Source organism: Podarcis muralis, chromosome 2 (genome assembly GCF_964188315.1).
Source record: "Podarcis muralis chromosome 2, rPodMur119.hap1.1, whole genome shotgun sequence".
In the NCBI taxonomy this organism is placed as follows: Eukaryota; Metazoa; Chordata; class Lepidosauria; order Squamata; family Lacertidae; genus Podarcis; species Podarcis muralis.
Window position 1 is genome coordinate 86,897,030 of NC_135656.1, and position 18,412 is coordinate 86,915,441.

The window sequence follows — 18,412 nt, forward strand, 5'->3', positions numbered from 1 at the left end:
TACTGGGACCCAACCAAAGTGTCACAATATTGTGAGCAAGCTTTTGAGTTAATCAGGCTGGATGCTAAACAAAACAAGGTTAAGGATGTAGCAGAAGCTCAGCTGCCCCAGAGTGTGCTGTGCAGGAGGGCTTGCACAGATACAACTAGAACAGTATCATGAGATGAAAGATAGATTTCAGAATGTACCCAGGGCTACCAGGACAAAGAAGCAATAAGGGCTGTTCCTCCACATTTGCAAATGTAAAATCTGAAGGGTTTGCCAGCTGGTTTGGACCAGCAAATGTATTTTGGATTTTGAGAATGCGTTGTGGGCACCAGTCACAAAATGGCTGTCACAGGAGCATGGCATAATACAAAATTAGGGAGAGTACAGTCATTTTTGCTTCTATCCAGCCACAAGCATGAGACAACCCCAGACTTACCATGTGGTCAGCTATGTCTTAATGGTTCTGATCGGAGGCCTGCTCTTGTTCCCTGGGAGGCAGAAGCAGCTGGAGACTGTCAGTGAAGGAGGTGAGCTGCCCACCTCAGCATGTGCTTAAGGCAGCAATCCTGCAAGCACTTACCTGAGAGTAAGTGTTGTCAGACTCAATAAGACATGCCTGCAAGTAAACTTGTAGAGGATTGCACACTAAAACTCACATTCAAAATCAACAAGTATTTAAAAGTGCTTCCTTTGGCTAAAGTTAACCTCAGCTTCTGCTTTCCTCTTCTGGTGATTCTGAGATGATCCAGAGATTACTTTCTGGTCTCAAGCAGGCAGCCCAGCAGAGATCCAAGTGCAAACAGAGATAGACCACAGATAGGCAGAGTATCACTTAGATGCCAACTTCTCAAAGAAAACAGGAAACCTGTTTTGTTTTGCTTTTATTTAATTAAAAAAATCTAAGTAATCGCAATACCATTTAAATACATAGATTTACAAATAGGTCCAAAACAGGACTAAAATATTCTTTGAATATTGTGCTTTCATAGATACATAAGAAAATTAGCGTATAAAAATACTTTACAAGGAATACACTCTAATATATGGATAAAAATACACATTTAAGTAATGCATTTCATTTTCGTATCATTCAAAATGCATAGGAAGGGATACAAGGACCATTTTTTTTAAAGCCTTATTAAAAGTCTTCATTAAAAACCTATTTGAAGCCACGCTGAGCTTCCGCCATTTTGGGAATATTGCATATAAAACCCCTTTTTTCTGCTCAACTGTCAATACCCTCCAGTTTCTTTTATGGCACATTATCTAGGTTATATGGCAGCCATGGTATGGAATATTGCATACTTTGAGAAGAGAAAATGGCTACAGCTAGATGCAGCCCCAAAGGGACTCCATGCACATCTTAAGGAAAGCACGGAAACTTTGATGTGGCCCAGAAAATGAATAAGCATATTTTTTTTAAAAAAGAGAGAGGGAGGGGAAAAGAGAGACGTAGATGCAATCACAGCTTAACCTGGGCTCAGATCTGAAAACCAGTTGTGGTTTACTGATCTACCGGAGAAGGTTACCCATACCAAAACATGGCACCTTAATTTGCATCAGAAAGGTACCAAAAGAAACAAAGGGCATACAAAGGAAGAGAGGAGCCAGTTTCCTATTTCCAGGGTCTTACTCAAGTTCCCTTGTAGGGGGACAGTCGAAAAAACCACCACAATAAAGTGCTATTCCAGAAACCCTGGCACAGGCCATTGGACTGGCTGGAGTGAGATTTGCAAGCCCCGGCATTTTTGCCACGTGGAAAGAAAGAGACCATGGCCTTAAGTTGCAAGTCCGCCTCACCTGCTGCAGGCGGATCATCCAAAGATTGTGAATATCACATCCACGATCACTACAACGGAATTCAGTTGTGGAAGGCAGAGGGTCACATAGGCATCGTGCTCATAAAGCCAGGGAGGAGAAGGTAACTACTAAAAACATGGGGCTGCTGCTATGACTGGTTACAACAGGGCGCCAACCCTCATCATCAGTGGGGGTTTTTTAAACAAACAAACGCACGCACTTGCACTAGGACGACCCACAGGGGGTGCACTGGGAGACACAATACCAATCTCGCAGAGGATGTCTCATGCTTAACAGTGACAAGGAGATACAAGGGTTTCCCCACTCCCATAGGGGGGGAAAACGAGGGCCAGGGCAAAGAGGGTTATGTGAGTGACTCACATTCAGCTGCCCACTCACAGACTCATGGTTCAACCAAGAGAAAGATTCTTGGTGCTGTGTGTGTGTAGGGGGAGGCACACACAAGGTTACTGGTGACCCAGAAAAGCCAGTTCCCTGCCCTTTGTGTATGGTATCATCAGTGCTGTCTAAGAAAAACACAGTAGATGAAGGAAGGAAGGAAGAAAACAAGCACACATTGTCTTGAAGTCAAATAGTGGTGGATGTGTTTAGGCTGCACCCCAAAGAATGAGTGCCTGAGATGTGGCAAGGGAGAAAAAAATTACACCCCTGAGCCTCGTCTTTTGTGACAAATGGCTCAGGACTTCATAAAACTTGCGAGGGGAAACTCTGCTCTCGGTTGATCCCAAGCACCGCAGTGATCTGGGAGAGTGTGGCTGTGAATTGGGAAAAGGCTCTTCTTGCCGTGGGCTAAGGAAAAGCTATGGGGTAGTGCAGGGGTGGCCTTTCACAGAAACAAAGCAGTGTGTGTGTGTGTGTGTGTGTGTGTGTGTGTGTGTGTGTGTGTGTGTTAAATATTAAGTTTCACTGTACATGATTTAACAAAGCAAACAACAAGAAAATAGCACCATGTACCCAAGCCCTTCGAAGACAGGGGCAAAGATGATAGTCTGGTGCCCTGTGACCCCGTTTGCTGGAGAAGCTCATACCATGAGCAAAGGATGTTCTCTCCCAGGTGAGTTGTGCTGGGCACTGCTTCCTGCTTTCAGTGGCAACAGCAGCCCATCCCACCCACCGAGTTGGCCAAAGAGGGACCATTTCCACCGGTCTGCCTCAGCTTGGGGCTTCAAGGCCTAGGCTGACTGGCTTCAAGATGTGACAAAAGGGAAACCCATTTCTTCATGGCAAGTTACGTTACACAGAGTAATCACAATACCAGTGCAAAAGTAAAAACCGAAAAAAGTGTTACAGACACCCATCAACCCCTTTGCCCCCACCCCCACAGGACCTCAAGAACAGTTGATGCCAAGCCCACCCAGCATTCAGAGTGTCTGTGTGTTTGCCTTGACCTCCACACTAGGAGGCTGCCGGCCTGGCAAATCCTCATCGAGCTGGGCTTTGGCAGTGAAGGCCAGGGGATTCCGGCTGATTACCAGGTCCAGTTTGTCTCCTGCTTCAGATATCAAAGGGACAGCTAAGCAGCAGTCAAAGTCCCGGGTTCGAATGCGGTTTACCTGAAGGGATGAGAGAAAACTCACAGTGGATTATGGGAAACACACACACACACACACACAAAACAAAACAGGAAAATGAGACAATTTTATTTTACTGTGTTGTTGTTTTTAAAAAAGTAACCGCTTGCTGGAAATCACAGGTGGTGAGAGTGCTGTTGCATTTACATCCAGCTTGTAGTCTTCCCTCAGGCATCTATCTGTCTGGTCAGCCACTGTGAGAACAGGGTGCTGGACTAGATGGGACATTGGCTTGATTCAGCAGGCTCATATTGTGTTCTTATATTCTTAAACTTGTGTCAACGTTGAACACTCAATAGATTGTAATTTGGGAGCTGTTCTGCTACATATAAAACATAGGCCAAACCAAACTATGCTATGCTATGCTATGGCAGAAAAATCCAGGAAACCACATTCCTGGAGCCATTCAATTCCTCAGTTATGTGAGAGAATGGAAAAGACATCCGATCAAACAGTACTCTTTTTGTGGGACAGTTTTTGACAAAAATCTAACCAGAAGCATTAAGTCGGGGATGGTGAGCTGTTGCTGTATCCTTGTGGGGCTACTCTATTCTCCAGCCAATGATTTGGGGGCCAGAAATGTATTTTGTAAAACCCAAGTGGTCAGGCGCCATAATACAGTTGGGTTTCATCTTGCAGAAAAGGCTCCCCGGTTATGAGGAGGTTGTTTAAGGGTGGAGCCTCTCTGATTTCTTTGTCTTAAAAATATTTACCTTTTCCTCATCCCTGATGGAACTGTGGACAAACCTTTTATCCTAACTCAATTACAGTTTCATTAGGGCACCCAGGGACAGATAACCCACGGATTGACATTCTTTGCATTTAGCTGACAGTGTAAGGTGGGGTATTCAATCAAACTGGCAGGTGGGATTTAAATTAAGTTTACGGTAAGCACAGATGTGGATATTAAGATCTGCTGCACACACTCGGAAGCAGCAGCATCTGGAGACAATGAAGGGCTACTTTATATTCTAAGCCCCAAGTGGTTGAGGCAGGATGACTCCTTTTGTTTCTGTAGCCTCTGAGACAAACAAGGGATGCTCTCTCCATCCCAGCTCCTCTCAGCCCAGTGCTGCCATGGGGATGAGCATGGTATGTCAGCACATGGGAGAGTGCATGGTGCATGAGAGAGAGAGAGAGAGAGAGAGAGAGAGAGAGAGCATGGTGTAAGAGAGAACGCATTGTGTGTCTCTGTGTGATCTGCAGATGTGGGTTTTTGTGAGATGTTTGTGCGACGAGTGTCTGCAAGTGGGTGCATCTGAAAACGGCACGCAACCCTCAGAGGGCTGCCCAACCTTGAACGCAACCCCGAGGCCAAGGAAGGTTAATCGGCTCTAGGGTTAGTTCTTCCATCACTCTGCATCTGGATGAAGATTTTATAGGTCAAACAAATACATCTATATTTTTCTGACCTTTAGAAAGCTCTTTATGGACCACTGCCGGCTCAACACTTTCCTCTAACTAGGATGCTACAGAGTCAGACCATTGATCTATTTCACTCAGTTCTGTCTGCACTGACCGGTAGCTGTGCTCTAGGGTTTCCCAGCCCCACCTGGAGATGCTGGCATTGCACTTGGGCAATGTCCCTTTCAATGCCCGAGGCCAAACGGAAACGTGCTGTCATGCCCTCCCTTACCCGAGGTGACAACGGCAGTGGTTTCCAGTGAGATCTCGCAAAAATCCAGGCAGATTTTGCTGCAAACCAGCACTGCTTCTCTGCCACCAGCTGGGTGGACATGGTGCCCGCAGAGACAATGCCTGAGGTGGTTGCTTCACCCCTGTACTTGGGACTTCCTGTATGCAAGGCCGATTCTCTTCCCACCGCCTCAAGCTACAGTCCTGATGACCATCATACAGAAGTGACGACAAGGTCATCTCCTCAGTGGTGTCCCATGCAGAGATACTGAAGTCCTCTTCTCATGGTTCCTCTTTGGGTCTAGTGTGCGTTCAAGGGGAACGCTTTGGTGCTTGTGCAGGCTGTGACATGGCCAACATTCTGCAGAAACGTGGCCGGCAGTCTAATTACTTTTTTTTTGTCCCCCCTCTCCGCTCTTCCCCCAATTCCTTCTTTCTGCTGGTCTTTCATTTGAGGCTGAGAAAGAACAACGGTGCAGCAGGCCAGCTGGCTACGGACCATAACAAGCACAAATGAGCCTCCCCTTATTGTTGCCAGATTTTCAGTTACTGACCCTGCATGTGTTAGAGTTAATTGTGGCACAGCCAATAAAGTCTTTTTAAAATGCTGAAGGGAACAGCAAAAGAATCCTTCAGGGAATTGCAAGACTTCTAAAATAATGAATGTAACTGCTTGCAGAGCAGGGAGGGGGGTTGTACCAACTGCCTCCAGCATTTCTGGTCTGAACAGCTGCCTCAGGAGAGGCCGACAAAACAGTTTGGACCTCAAGTTGTCACTTCTTTTCCTACCCCCAGCAGAAACGCCAGCGAGGTGTGCCAATGCATTAATAAAGAGCCTTCACCAGGGCTCCTGAAGGTCTAGGTGGCTTTTTCCTGTGGAGTAGCTACAAGGAGTTCAGGGAGCCACCACCTGAGGGAAAATATGTGGGTATGAATGGCTTGTGCTACAGAGCTGGAGGACAGGTTAAGGTAGTGGTGGCCAACGCAGTGCCCTTGGCTGCCAGCGTGCCTGCTAGTACCTCCTGTAATGCCCATGAAAGGTCTCTATAAAAGCCCACAATGCATGAGAGATTGTTTGCTCCTCTTGCTCACAGTTCCTGTTTGCACTGGGCTTGCCCTTTCCTGCACCATCTTATGGCGGCCATTTTGTGACAGGCATCCATGGCACTGTCAAAATTCCAAATGTGCCCCCTGGCCCAAAAAAGGGTGGCATCCCCTGGGTTAAGGAAAACAGAAACCTTTCCATCAGTGAAATTGTGCAGCAGCAGGACAGAAAGAAAAAGAGGGTGTGTCGTTTTAGACACACTATTCCAACAGCCACTAGTATGAACCCAGGTGGTTTGCCCCAGATGCAAGCTCTTCTTCAAGAAACAGACCCATTTGGGTTTCTTAAACCTTTTGCTGTTATTTATAGCTATTACCTGAAGTACTCTGTCATAGGGCTTGAGTCCACACTGATCAGCTGGCCCATCTGGGCGGATCATATTCACATAGACGCCTTTTTCCAGCAAGCCATCTGAGACACTGAATCCAAAGTCTTCAGTCTCTGGATCCTTATAAATAGTTATCTGAAAAGGAAAAGGAAAGTCTAATTTGGTGTGAACAGCAAAAACAGAGGGCAAAGCATGAGGAGAAAGTGCCCCCCCCCCCCCGGTGCTTCAAGAATAAATGAGGGTCTCATTCTGAAGTTTTTGCAAATTTCAGCTGTTTCAGCCTAAAATGTCAAACTCGGTCACTAAGTAGCTATGGTGAATGGTCTTCAGGTCTGTGTTCTCCTCAAGCGGCACCGTAAGCCCCAGGAACCGAGTGCAATGCTGATGCGACAAGAGTGAACGTGTGGGCATGTGGCACAGAAGTAGGAAAATGGCCAGTGTTTTCCAAGAAAGCATCAGTAGCAGAACTAGGGCACAGGACAAACAAGGATAAGGTGATAACATTGCTCTAACACCCCTCCCAATAATGATCCCTAGTTGGAATGTGGGGTCAGGAACAGAACACATTTGCAGCGCAGTCCTAACCATGCCTACTCAGAAACAAGCCACACTGAATTCAATGGGGCTTAGTCCCAAGTAAGTGGGGTTAGTACTGTAGTCTTAATTACTAATCTTTACTGGGAGAGCATCAACACTGCTATCAGAAAAGGTCATTTGGTCAGACACAATGCACACATTCAGGCTCTCCGTGCGAACCAGCAATGCTGTTGCTTGGGGAGGTAGGCGCTATTCCAACTTTAAATCGACTACCTCGTCAGCCTTGAGAATGAAGCTCTGCTGTTTAAACAGGAATGTTTGGTTTCTAGCAAAATGCCTGAAAGACTTCCGAACCACCAAAAGCCTTTTTGGAGAAGCTGGTGCAATGGTACGCATTCCTCTGTACGGGAGGTGGGGCGTGTGTCCATGGACTGCATGCCATTGCTTTTAGGCAAGATTAGATATCCCTGACAGCAATGCTGTATTTGCATGTTGAACCTCACGTTTTCCATAGGCCTTTCAGAAGTGATAGGAAATGAGAACAGGAAGGTGTACCCTCCCCACGAGTCCTGTGCTTACACCTCTCCCCTGCCACTAAAATGAGAGCAGAAGCCATTGTGCTACTCCCACCCCGAGACTCTTGTTTACCTGTGTGTGTCATCCGCTTTACTGCAAACCATCCTATTATAGGAGGCAGTCTTCTACTAAGCCAGTTCATTAGGTCCATCTACCTCAGTATCACCAGCACTGATTAGAGGCAGCAGGTTCTCCATGGATTCAGACAGCCCTGCCTGGAGATGCTGGAGGTTGCACCTGGGACCTTTTGCATCCAAAGCATGTGCTCTGGCCCTGAACTATGGCCCGTTGCAGTTTTGCTAGGTGTGTGGGGTGCATTGCAAGGGAGTGGCAGAAAGAGGGCACTGTCCCCACTAGAGGACACCAGCTGCTTACTAACATCAGTAGAACATTCCACGCCCTGCCATCCTGTGCTCAAAGACATTTATCCAGAAACTTAGTAATGGGGCAAATCCGCCTCTGGAGATTATTCTTTTTTCAGTCCTTTACCCACACCTATCTTATCTTTACCCCACAGTCTTAAAACCCATAACCAGACCATTCTTCAGCACAAACCTTGTGCAGCTCAAGAGGGGTGGGAGACATGATTTCTTGGATCTCTTCCTTCATCATCTTAATCTCCAAATTCCTGTCATTTTTCTTGGTGGGAGTGACATTGGCATTGCCCTTCCCTTCACCTGAGCTCTTGGTGTTCCCTTTCCTTGGTGGGCTCAGTCCTGATTGGTTGACAGAGTTCATGAGCAACTTGCCCCCATCAAGGTCTAGATTGTGTACACTCCCTGTCATGATGGATGCCTATGGAGGGGTAAGTAAAAAAACAACCACACACACACAGAGAACACAGTAAGCTCGGTGTAAGAAGCAGCATGAAAGTAAGGTTCAGGGCAAGATGGATGTCCCAACTCTTGCACCCTCTGCTCTAGAACCTCCCACCCAAACAAACGCTGGCAAGACAAAGTTCAGAGAGAGAACAGGGTGCCATCGCTCAAGGATGATCCAGGACTCCCATTACTATGGGATGCTGCCAAATTGCAAAGCCTGCTCAGGATTCACCATGAGTTCACTTGAATTGGCATATATGAGAAATGCCAGCCCCCATGGACAACAAAATTTTGGCCGTGCACTTGCAATTTATGGGAACTGGCCACAGCACCACAATATCATGGCAAGACTTACTGCCCTATTATGATTCTCCTTTTGGCCAATGCTAGATGCACACCATAGAAACAGATTTGCTCTTTCTATGTGCACTTTTGTACTTGTCCATCCATACATAAGCATTCTCAACTGAATGCTATCTCAGTGTTTCCCATCCATGCTAGTGGGTGGTGCTTGGTGGGATGAATTCGCAGTGTGTGTTGTTGTTCCCTCACCTCCATTAATACTTCCACGCCCTCCGAGAGTTCTGGAAACATGAGGCCCATTGTGGACGTGCACAAAATTATTTGTTTACCTGCATGTGTGGCCATTAACAAAAATTGTTACAAGTTTTCATATACACTAGATTTGCACAAAAGAGTAGGTTAAAAAAAAAGAGGTTGAATTTTGAGCCCCACCAGCAACTCACCCTCTCTGAGTTTGAAAAACCTGAGGTCCATATTGGACATGCAGGCAGGTATTTGTTTACTTGTACCTGTCACCCTTTTATAAATTTTGTTTTTGAGATCCAATTTTTCTGATATACCAGACTTGCACAAAACAGTGGGTTAAGAACAAATGAAGTGTGTGTCATGACAGATCCATCAACAGCAAACCGAGGAGCACCTCACTGACAGAAGTAGAGGGGTCAGGTGATAGATGACACCCAGAAAAGTCACCAGGCACATGAAAGATCCAATCCACCTCCATCATGTGCTTCAGTATGTCCACAGTTGGGCAATAAGCAATTTTATGTAGGATTTTTGTTTCCTTACTGCATTATTGGGAAAATCTGAACTAAACAGGGGAAGTGCCACTTAGATGGGGACAATGTTATGTGTTCAATGCAATAAACATTTAATCCACTTTAAACTGCTATGTGTACCTAGCCTTACACATGGATGATAATTTGACCGCTTCAAGCACTTGAAATGCAGGAGCCATGCTTCTGACAAACAGAAAAAGGATGAAAATCCCAATTTTCTGCTTGGGAGAGCAGTGCTAGTTTGGATTAGGCTGGCAAAGGCTAATATAGATTTTGGGGAAAACAGGTCTAACCTTCCTGTGTGCCTGTACCCTTGTAATACCAGCTCAACCTGCTCAAGATGAGTACTATAAGCTTCTAGTGATATTACCTTGAAAGGAAGCACACTTTATAAAGGGTGACACTCTGACTACGCAGGGAAGGGGGAATATAGAGTGCTCTGTTCACCCTGCCATTAGCTCCAGCTCCCCTCAGTCACAACCAGAAAGACGCAGCTCAAGAAGAACCAAGAGGGGAACTTACTAGAAGTGGTACAGCTAGACACCCCTTCTGCTTTCAAAGGTTAATTTACCTCAATCTCCCTCAAAAGCTCAGACTGGCCGCATGTTTCCAAGTCCTCCAAAGCTTCTCCAAAAACACGCCAAAAATTATCCTCATGTGCGGTCTCAAGGCCATTTTGGCGGTTGGGATATCTGTTGTAACGTAGGAACCAAAGATTGTCAGCACTCTTCTGGAGCAGGGTGGAAGCCGCAAGGCTACAGCAAGTGGCTCGCCAGTAAAAGCAGAGACTTGGCAGAGTCTTCATATACAAAAGCAAACAATATGAACTTTTCAGGCAAGAGAGAGTCCAAATACAAAACCTCCATGCACTTTCACTAACAGGGCAAAAGTCCTTCAAGAGGAAGAATTACACTGGTGTAGTAATGCCACGTTCAAAAGGGTAAAATAAAAAGTGCCTGTAGGAAGATTGTAGGTTTAGGAAGACGTTTTGGTGAAATAGAGAAGTAAAAGAAAAAAAGGATGCATTATGGGTAAACCAGGAGCCTCAGAGACTGTTAGTACAAAGGCGGATGGGACAGAGTTCAGATCTGAGACACAGAACACCTGAGAAGAGAGAGAAAAACACAGAGGGTAACAGACGTGGTGAGAAAATGAGAAATACATCAGGTATCTGTGGGAGTATATAATGTAAAAAATGATGTATATAAAATGGCTTCCCCTAGACTAGGCAAGCAATTTAAACACTAAATGCAGAAATATACAGAGGGTTCAACAGGACCTATATCTCTCATTTGCGTGGGTCTGTAGTTATACTTTCAATAAATCTAAATGCTAATCTATTCTGCTGCCCCTGCTCATTATATACTTCTCCCTTGAAGAAGTAGAGAGGTTTGTGCTTGCTGATATCCACACCACCCTCTCTTTTTGGGGTAAAAAGGAGGCAAAACAGTCCTTTCCCCCTGTATATAAGAGTCAGTTCCCCACGTTCCGCCCCATGCTTTTAACATTCAACCACACTCCTGGGAAACCCAGATATATTGAACTCAGTTTGGGGCTCCACTCAGTGGCGGAGAGAAGGCAGGGGCGGGGCTGCCGCGGGTCCTGGGGGCAGGGGGGCAGCTGCGATGGCACCCCACCGGGATCACACTGCCAGGGGCGGTGCGCTCCTCCTGCACTCCTCTTCCTCTGCCAGTGGCTCCACTGAGGAAGCAGGCTTGAGTTTCAAATGGCTCCATTCACTTGGGACAAGAAGTGGGTGAGCCTACTGGTGTGCCACCTTACTTTCTGTGATTCGTTGCCATTTCTTCCCTTGAGGGAAAACCAAACCGCTGCACTTAGTGCCACTGCGGTATGGAAGGTGAAGTCTGTTCTCCAACCCTGACACTGAATGGCCTGACAGGAAGACCACAGAGCAGTGCAATGCCTCTCTCCACACACAAATAAGCTATTCTCGCGATGGGCATTTTGATAGGTTATTATCATTCGTCGGCACTTAAAAAATGGCTAAGTGCACAACTGCGACGCCTGCTTCTCATTTGCGTGGACATTTCCATGTCACTTCTTAGATCGCTAAAGGGAGAGCAGCAATTAAAAATGAACTAAAGTCATATGAAATGGTTTTGGAAATTCATGCCAAGGAAATGATTATTGTTTTAATGAATCAACACTACAAAGAACTGTGATACAAACAGAGGGAATGTTGAGTTGAAGGTTCGTGTTTTTAATTTTAGGCAGTTGCCTTCTTCCATCCTCGCCCACTTTCCCTTATCCATTGGACCGAGTCTTGTTTGGACCAAGACTGACTTTGTTTTCACAGCTGCTTGCCAACCCAGATGTAGCCAGCACTTCAGAATTCCATCACAAACCACAGCAACTCAGGTAACCCAACGGAATGGCAAGGAGTCTAAGGTCAAAGCAACCTGCAAGGTCTGTGGTTGGGCAGCCTTTGATGAACTGCTGAGGTGTGGAAGACAGCAGAGTGATGAGCAGTTAGGCCATTTGCAGGTGGCAGATTCCTGAGTTATCACAGCAAACTGATTCGGGTCACTTGGCACCCACGAGCCATATGAGGACTATGCCAATCCCTTCTAGTTCAAACTGGAAAATTAGTGGGATTAGTTCAGGCTGCATAGGCCACTCAAAACCTTATGGAATTGGTACCTCTCCCCTCGCCCTCCATTCCCATGTAATACTTGCTAATTTAATGCTGAACCCTGGGCTTCATCCAAACAGACTCTTACAGATGTCTAACATGCTGCACCTTAGTATTATTTTAACCCCATTTTACGTGTGTGTGTGTGTGTACGTACGCGCATGCACGCGCGCACACACACACACACACACACACACACAGCTCTTCTAACAACATTAGTGCATAGATCAGATACCAGATCTGCGATACTGGATTCCTGCTCACGTAAAAACATTGCACCAGTGAAAAAGGAACTTAGAAATGACTTTTTGGTGACAACATCACCAGGACACACTTTTGCATGTAATCTTGTATACCTACTGGTAATCAGACAAACAGAGAATAGATAGGATAGAGATAAAAATCAGCGTCATGTGTAAGCATCCACCCTAGATTGCTTTCATATATGGCCTTACACATACCTAGCAGCTATGGACTGCCATTGAGTCAACACCCAAAAGACCAAATGTGGGCCACACATTAAAGGTTTTTTTAATTTCTCTCCATCGCTTGAACGCCATTGTTAAGATGACACCCCGCTGTAAACTTAAGCCTGGGCGTTCAGAAAAGGTGAAACGCCGACTTCTAAATGCCAGCATTATTTCATTCCAATTAGAAATCCAACTTAATAAAATGACCACTCCTCAGACTAGCCCAGCATTCCACTTGCAGTTCCATTTCTTCTCTAAAAACACAGGTGAGGCCTGAGCTCTCTGTACGACATGTCCCTTTTGTAATGTGGACGAACAAATAGATCTGAATGTTTTCATGTCAAATTCCTTCAGGAATAGTTGAAGCTGACATTGACCCCTTCCTTTGGGAGGAAGGATGGGAGACAAATCGAACGGAGTCAGGTAAGACATGTAGGCATGCCTCGTCCTTGAGATCCATATGAATGTGCACACACACACCCATCCTTCCCCCTCGTTTTCTTACAAGCCTCACATACCTGCTGGGCTTCTCCCAGTCATCTTCACTGAAACTGCCATCCATAAAGGGGTAACTCTTCCTGGGATCACCAGGAGGGGTACTGTTCTTCTGTCTGCTGGATCTCCATTCATGTGGGTGAAGCGCAATGCCAACAGCTTGAGGCAAGTATGTACCTACTGGGATCCGATGGGGAGCAGAGAGACAAACAGGAAGGATCAGGTCATTTTTACATGGCTACATTGAGGAAAGACAATCTTATGGTTAAGTTAGCTGGATGGGAAGTCTGTCTCCCATTTCTAGTTCTGCAGTAGACATCCTATATGTCTGGGGGGGGGGGATTTTAATAGTGCAACCAGATGGACAAAGCACCATTTGCTGGTGAGGTTTGAATCCAAACCACACCTGTAAATGGACGTTGAAGGGGCTCGCTGTAACTACTGACCCCATGGCAATGTTTGCTTGTGTGAACCTTTGTCCCCTCAGATATAAATGTATGAACTGGCCCTCAGCAATTCAAAATGGAGTTGGGAGAGAGGAGACAAACTTATGCATTCGCACATTAAAGGCCGACTCACCCTGACTTCCATAACCAGCATCAATGCCAGAACCGTCCCAGGATTCCATTGCACTGTCCACACTGGGGATTGTGGTGGAATAAATCTCAGAGAGTTTGCTAGTTTTCTGGGAATCAGTCAGGTCATCTTCTGGGTCGCTCACTTCATTTATACTCCCAGACTGTTTCGGGTAAGTCCCTGGGGTCAAAATAAAGATGCACAGGTATGCACAAAATGTTAGACACATTTCTGTGAAGCTCGCCTGCTCTCTTTCTGTCATGTTATAATCACCAGCTAATGGGTGGCGCTGTGGTCTAAACCACAGGGCCTAGGGCTTGCCGATCAGAAGGTTGGCAGTTTGAATCTCCACGACGGAGTGATCTCCGGTGGCTCGGTCCCTGCTCCTGCCAACCTAGCAGTACGAAAGCACTTCAAAGTGCAAGTAGATAAATAGGTACCGCTCTGGCGGGAAGGTAAACAGCATTTCCGTGCGCTGCTCTGGTTCACCAGAAGTGGCTTAGTCATGCTGGCCACATGACCCAGAAGCTGTACGCCGGCTCCCTCGGCCAGTAAAGCGAGATGAGTGCCGCAACCCCAGAGTTGGTCATGACTGGACCTAATGGTCAGGGGTACCTTTACTTTTACCTTAATGGTTGGTAAGTCTCACATCAGGTTGCAGGCCCAATGTTGTGTTTTCCAGAAGATGTAGGGTCTGGTGTGGAGAACACTGATGCTGCCTTAGCCCTATAGCAAGGGGGTGCTGCCCTTCTTTCCCCTTCATCCTGTAAGCCTTTTTGACCCATGGCAGCTTCAAGTTGCACCAACCAAATGTGAAATTAAGAGTGGGGGAGCGGCTTTCCAGGCATAAAAATCACACAGATCACGACTACTGCCAGCGTGTGATCTTAAGTGCATCTGCTTGCAAGTAAGTTCAGTGAAATCAAGTAAAAAGACTTATTTCCAAGTAAGTGGCTTTTCTGATTTAGTGATTGTAAAGTGATTTGTTCTTTACTCAACACTTAAAACCACCATCACCTTGACAATTTTCTCTTTCACCTTAGAACATCTCCTGAGATAAAGACTGTACTTTAAAGAAAGGGGGGAGCCCACTATAGTCTCCCCAAATTAGGATGGGTTAAATTGCTTATGATGGAGTACTTGAGATGGCTGTGGAATTCCAATTTCAAATAGCTCAGGCTTAGAATGATTGATAGGAATTCACTCTCCTCCGTTCATTTTGACTCATGTGTCATACGCAGAAAGTGCTCGAAAGAGCTTCTGTGAGTAAAAATATCATTATGACTGCTGGATGAGCTGTGCCAGCTATATCCTCTCTTGGGGAAAGCTCTGCGAAAGACTATTAACGTGTTTCACACCATAATAGCTAATGGTTGAGAGGTACAGAGATCATCTCTGGACTGTGAGAGCCGTTGGGGGATGGTGATTCCCAAACTCAGCTAAGGTTGGGTCTCCGTGTGAAAGAAACTGCAGTTTTTTAGGATGATGGAGTGAGCAGGAATGAGAGCACTGACATGGATATTGGAAGGCACGTTGGAGAGCATGATGGAGGAGAAATTCAATTTAGTTTGCATTTTAATAAGTCACTACCTAATGTGCACCTCTTAAGAAGAGAAATTGGACTAAATGGCCCTTGAGGTCCCTTCCGACCCTACAATTCTATGAAATGTGCAAATCAAAGCACACCTATCCTTTGAAATTTGCACTTCTCCGAATTTTGAAACGCAATTCTCCATCCCAAACAATGTGTAGAATATATGTTAGGGGAAAGAATGCATTAAAATGCATATATTAATAAAGAGATACAAAAATGCATCATATTAGGGAAAATTGCTTTCAAAAACGTGTACATTAGTCAAAACTGCATACAAAAAGATGTATTTATTAGGAGAAATTCTGACAAATTTTCATAGGGATTAATAAAACAATAATTGCAAATTGCTGCAGAAACATGGCAAACTGAATTTAAGATTAAAATAATGAAAAAGTGAAATTGACAGATTTGACCATCCTTAGGTGCAGGTATTTCTCTCTGGGGTTCTGAGGTGACCCACCTGTCAGGAGTTGATCAACTCCACACATGGCTTTACTTTTATAGTTGTAAAATTAAATATTTTTAGAAACACCACAAGTCTCAAGTTTGGTCTCCTCCAAAAGCAAGTCAAACCTGAAAAGTGCTGCCTCTGCAACCTCCTGAGGAAGTTCCACAGCAGAAGAGTGTTTTTAAAGCACAACGATTTTAGTGGTAGCTTCTGCTTCCAGCAGAAACTGGGAACTACCTCTCTCCTCAAACACTTCAATTCCCCCCTCCCCAGTTGGCTCTAGGCAGGTCACAGGTCTTTTGAAGAAAAGAAAAAAAGAGAAAAGTGAGTGAGACTGGAGAGAAGTACAATAACGTATTGCAGTTGTCTTTGTTTATGGATGTCAGTACAACTCCTTGCAGCAGGAAAGAGACTTAAAGGAGATCAGAGGTGAGGGAGGTGTTTTATCTCTGCCAGAGTAAAAAGTGCTAAGAAAGCAAGAGGAAAAACTACACTCTGAGCAAGTAGGAGATCTAATTTATCAGTGGCTAGGAAGGAAAGTAGGAGGGACTGCACCCGGAAAATCCTCTGTGTTCATGAAGAGCTGAAAGACTGAATCAGAGAGGGAGGAAAATGGATGTGATTGAAATCTAATGGTCCCTTCAAGCATGAAAATTAAATTGCATGGTTACACTGTCAAGTTGTCTTCATTAAAAGCAAAGAACAGAAGGACAGAGGCCTATTTCTCAATTTTACACATGAACATCAGTCAGGACTTTAAAGTGAACTTCAGCCCTTTCAAGACATTGGCTGAGCTCCTTAGTTTGGCAGGCAAGGTTGCTGCTGCATCAGAATTTCAAAAGTAAGGGACTCTGCAGAGACACAGAGTCTGATGTGAGATGCTTGACTGACAGGTGGTTGGCAGTGAAGGATGCCGATTAAGTTTTCTCCCAATTGGCTTTTCAGCAATTCTTTCAGAAACTTAATGCTGCGTCAAAGTGGGGCTGCTCAAACAGTGTTAAGGAAGGAGAGGAGAAATAAAAATCACTTTCCACATTGGCAGGTCTGAAGATGTTTTTCAAAGGGAAGCAGACAGCTCAAAATCTAGTCAGCTTCTTAAACAGAATCTCAAGTGGGTGCTTGAGATTATACCTGTCAATGGAGTCACCTATTGATCTTGGTGCTTTCGCCTCCTTCTCCTTGTTTTAAAGAAGTCTCCCAAGGAAACTAACACATTTCCCCACAATTCAGTAGTCCAACACAACAGGGGTATTAACAGGAATAGAATTAAAGGGAACAGCAGTTTAATAATGTAGACAGAGGATGCAATCATTATACAATGCATGTATGCCTTGACCTCATATATTTTTAAAGGTCCCCCCAACATCCTGATGTCACGCATACGACATCATGCACCATGTGACATCGCCTCCCCCCAATTCTCCTTCAGAAGCTGGTGCCTCTGAGCAGAGCAATACATTTGGCACCAACTTGGCTGCCAGAAGGAGGCATACAAGGCGCCATCCAATCTCTTAGGGACTCCACTCCGGATTTGTGTAGGGTTTACTTCTTAGCCTTTTCTTCTCCCAAAGATAGCTTGCAAGGTAGGGAAGGTTTAGGTCCTAAGGCTTTATGGGTCAAAACCAGCACTTTGAATACAGCCCGGAAACTAATCGTAGCCAGTGCAGTCATGACAGAACTGGTGTTACATGTTTGGACCACTCTGCCTCAGTTAACAGTCTGGCCTCTGAATTCTGCACCAGCTGCAGTCTCCAAATTGTCTTAAAAGGCAGCCCCATGCATTGATGTAATCCAGCCTTGAGGTTACCAGAGCATAGAAAGCAGACTTGGCTGCCCAGTTCACTTGAGCCTCAAGCAACAGTAAAGGATCCAGAAGTATCCTCAAGCTATAGGATCCACCTGCTCCTTCAGAGGGAGTGCAACAACATCTAGAGCAGGTTACATCCCATCCATCTGGTTTAGGGAACCACTCACTAACACAGGCTTTCTCAATCTGTGCTTCCCCAGATGTTGAACTACAACTCCCATCACCCCTAGCTAGCAAGGCTCAGGGATGATGGGAGTTGTAGTCCAACAACATCTGGGGACCCACAGGTTGAGAACCGCTGCACTAACAGGACCTCAGTCTTGTCTGATTAAGCTTCAGTTTATTGGCTCTCATCCAATCCATTACCGAGGCAAGACATTGATCTAGCACACCCACTGCCTCACCTGAAGATGTATAGGAGAAGCAGAGATGTGTGTCTCCAGCAAATTGCTAACCATGTACTCCAAAACTCGCGATGACCCCATTAAGCATTTTCATGTAGAGGCTGAATAGCATGGGAGATAATACAGAACTCTCCAGAAGCTGACACAGAAAGGCTCCATGAGGCCAAACAATATCCCTCAAGGATCACCCTGTGAAAACAGCCACCCAAGTGGGACTGGAATCATCACAGTGTTGGTGCCCACTCTCAATTTGGACAGCCACTCCAGAAGAAGACAATCGTTAATGGTATCAAAAGCCACTGGATCAAGGATAATAAAACAGGGACACATTCCCACTGCGGCTCTTCCGACAAAGGGCCACCGAGGCAATTTGTACACCAAAAGCAGGCCTAAACCCAAATCAAAATAGATTTGGGAAAACCAGTGTCATCCAAGAGAGTCTGGATTTGGCCAGTGACTGCCCAAGAACCGTGTCCAAGAAGTGGAGATTGCTACATTGAT

The 18,412-nt window shown here is 45.5% G+C and overlaps 1 protein-coding gene across 7 annotated transcripts in view; it reads right to left on the reverse strand.

Moving 5' to 3' along the window:
• Positions 1-856: 856 nt before the first annotated feature.
• Positions 857-18,412, reverse strand: part of GRIP2 (glutamate receptor interacting protein 2) — a 379,580-nt gene continuing 362,024 nt past the window's right edge. For 4 of the 7 annotated variants that reach the window (XM_077924980.1, XM_028719255.2, XM_077924981.1 and 1 more), the window contains 6 exons: positions 13,662-13,838; positions 13,106-13,262; positions 10,036-10,156; positions 8,117-8,356; positions 6,437-6,583; positions 857-3,362 (listed from right to left, as the gene is read on the reverse strand). In XM_077924980.1, coding sequence (XP_077781106.1) covers positions 3,171-3,362; positions 6,437-6,583; positions 8,117-8,356; positions 10,036-10,156; positions 13,106-13,262; positions 13,662-13,838 — 1,034 coding nt within the window. In that variant the 3' untranslated portion in view covers positions 857-3,170. Of the gene's footprint in view, positions 3,363-6,436; positions 6,584-8,116; positions 8,357-10,035; positions 10,157-10,271; positions 10,569-13,105; positions 13,263-13,661; positions 13,839-18,412 lie in introns of those variants that run through there. The other 3 variants (XM_077924982.1, XM_077924985.1, XM_077924986.1) reach the window with 2 other exon arrangements.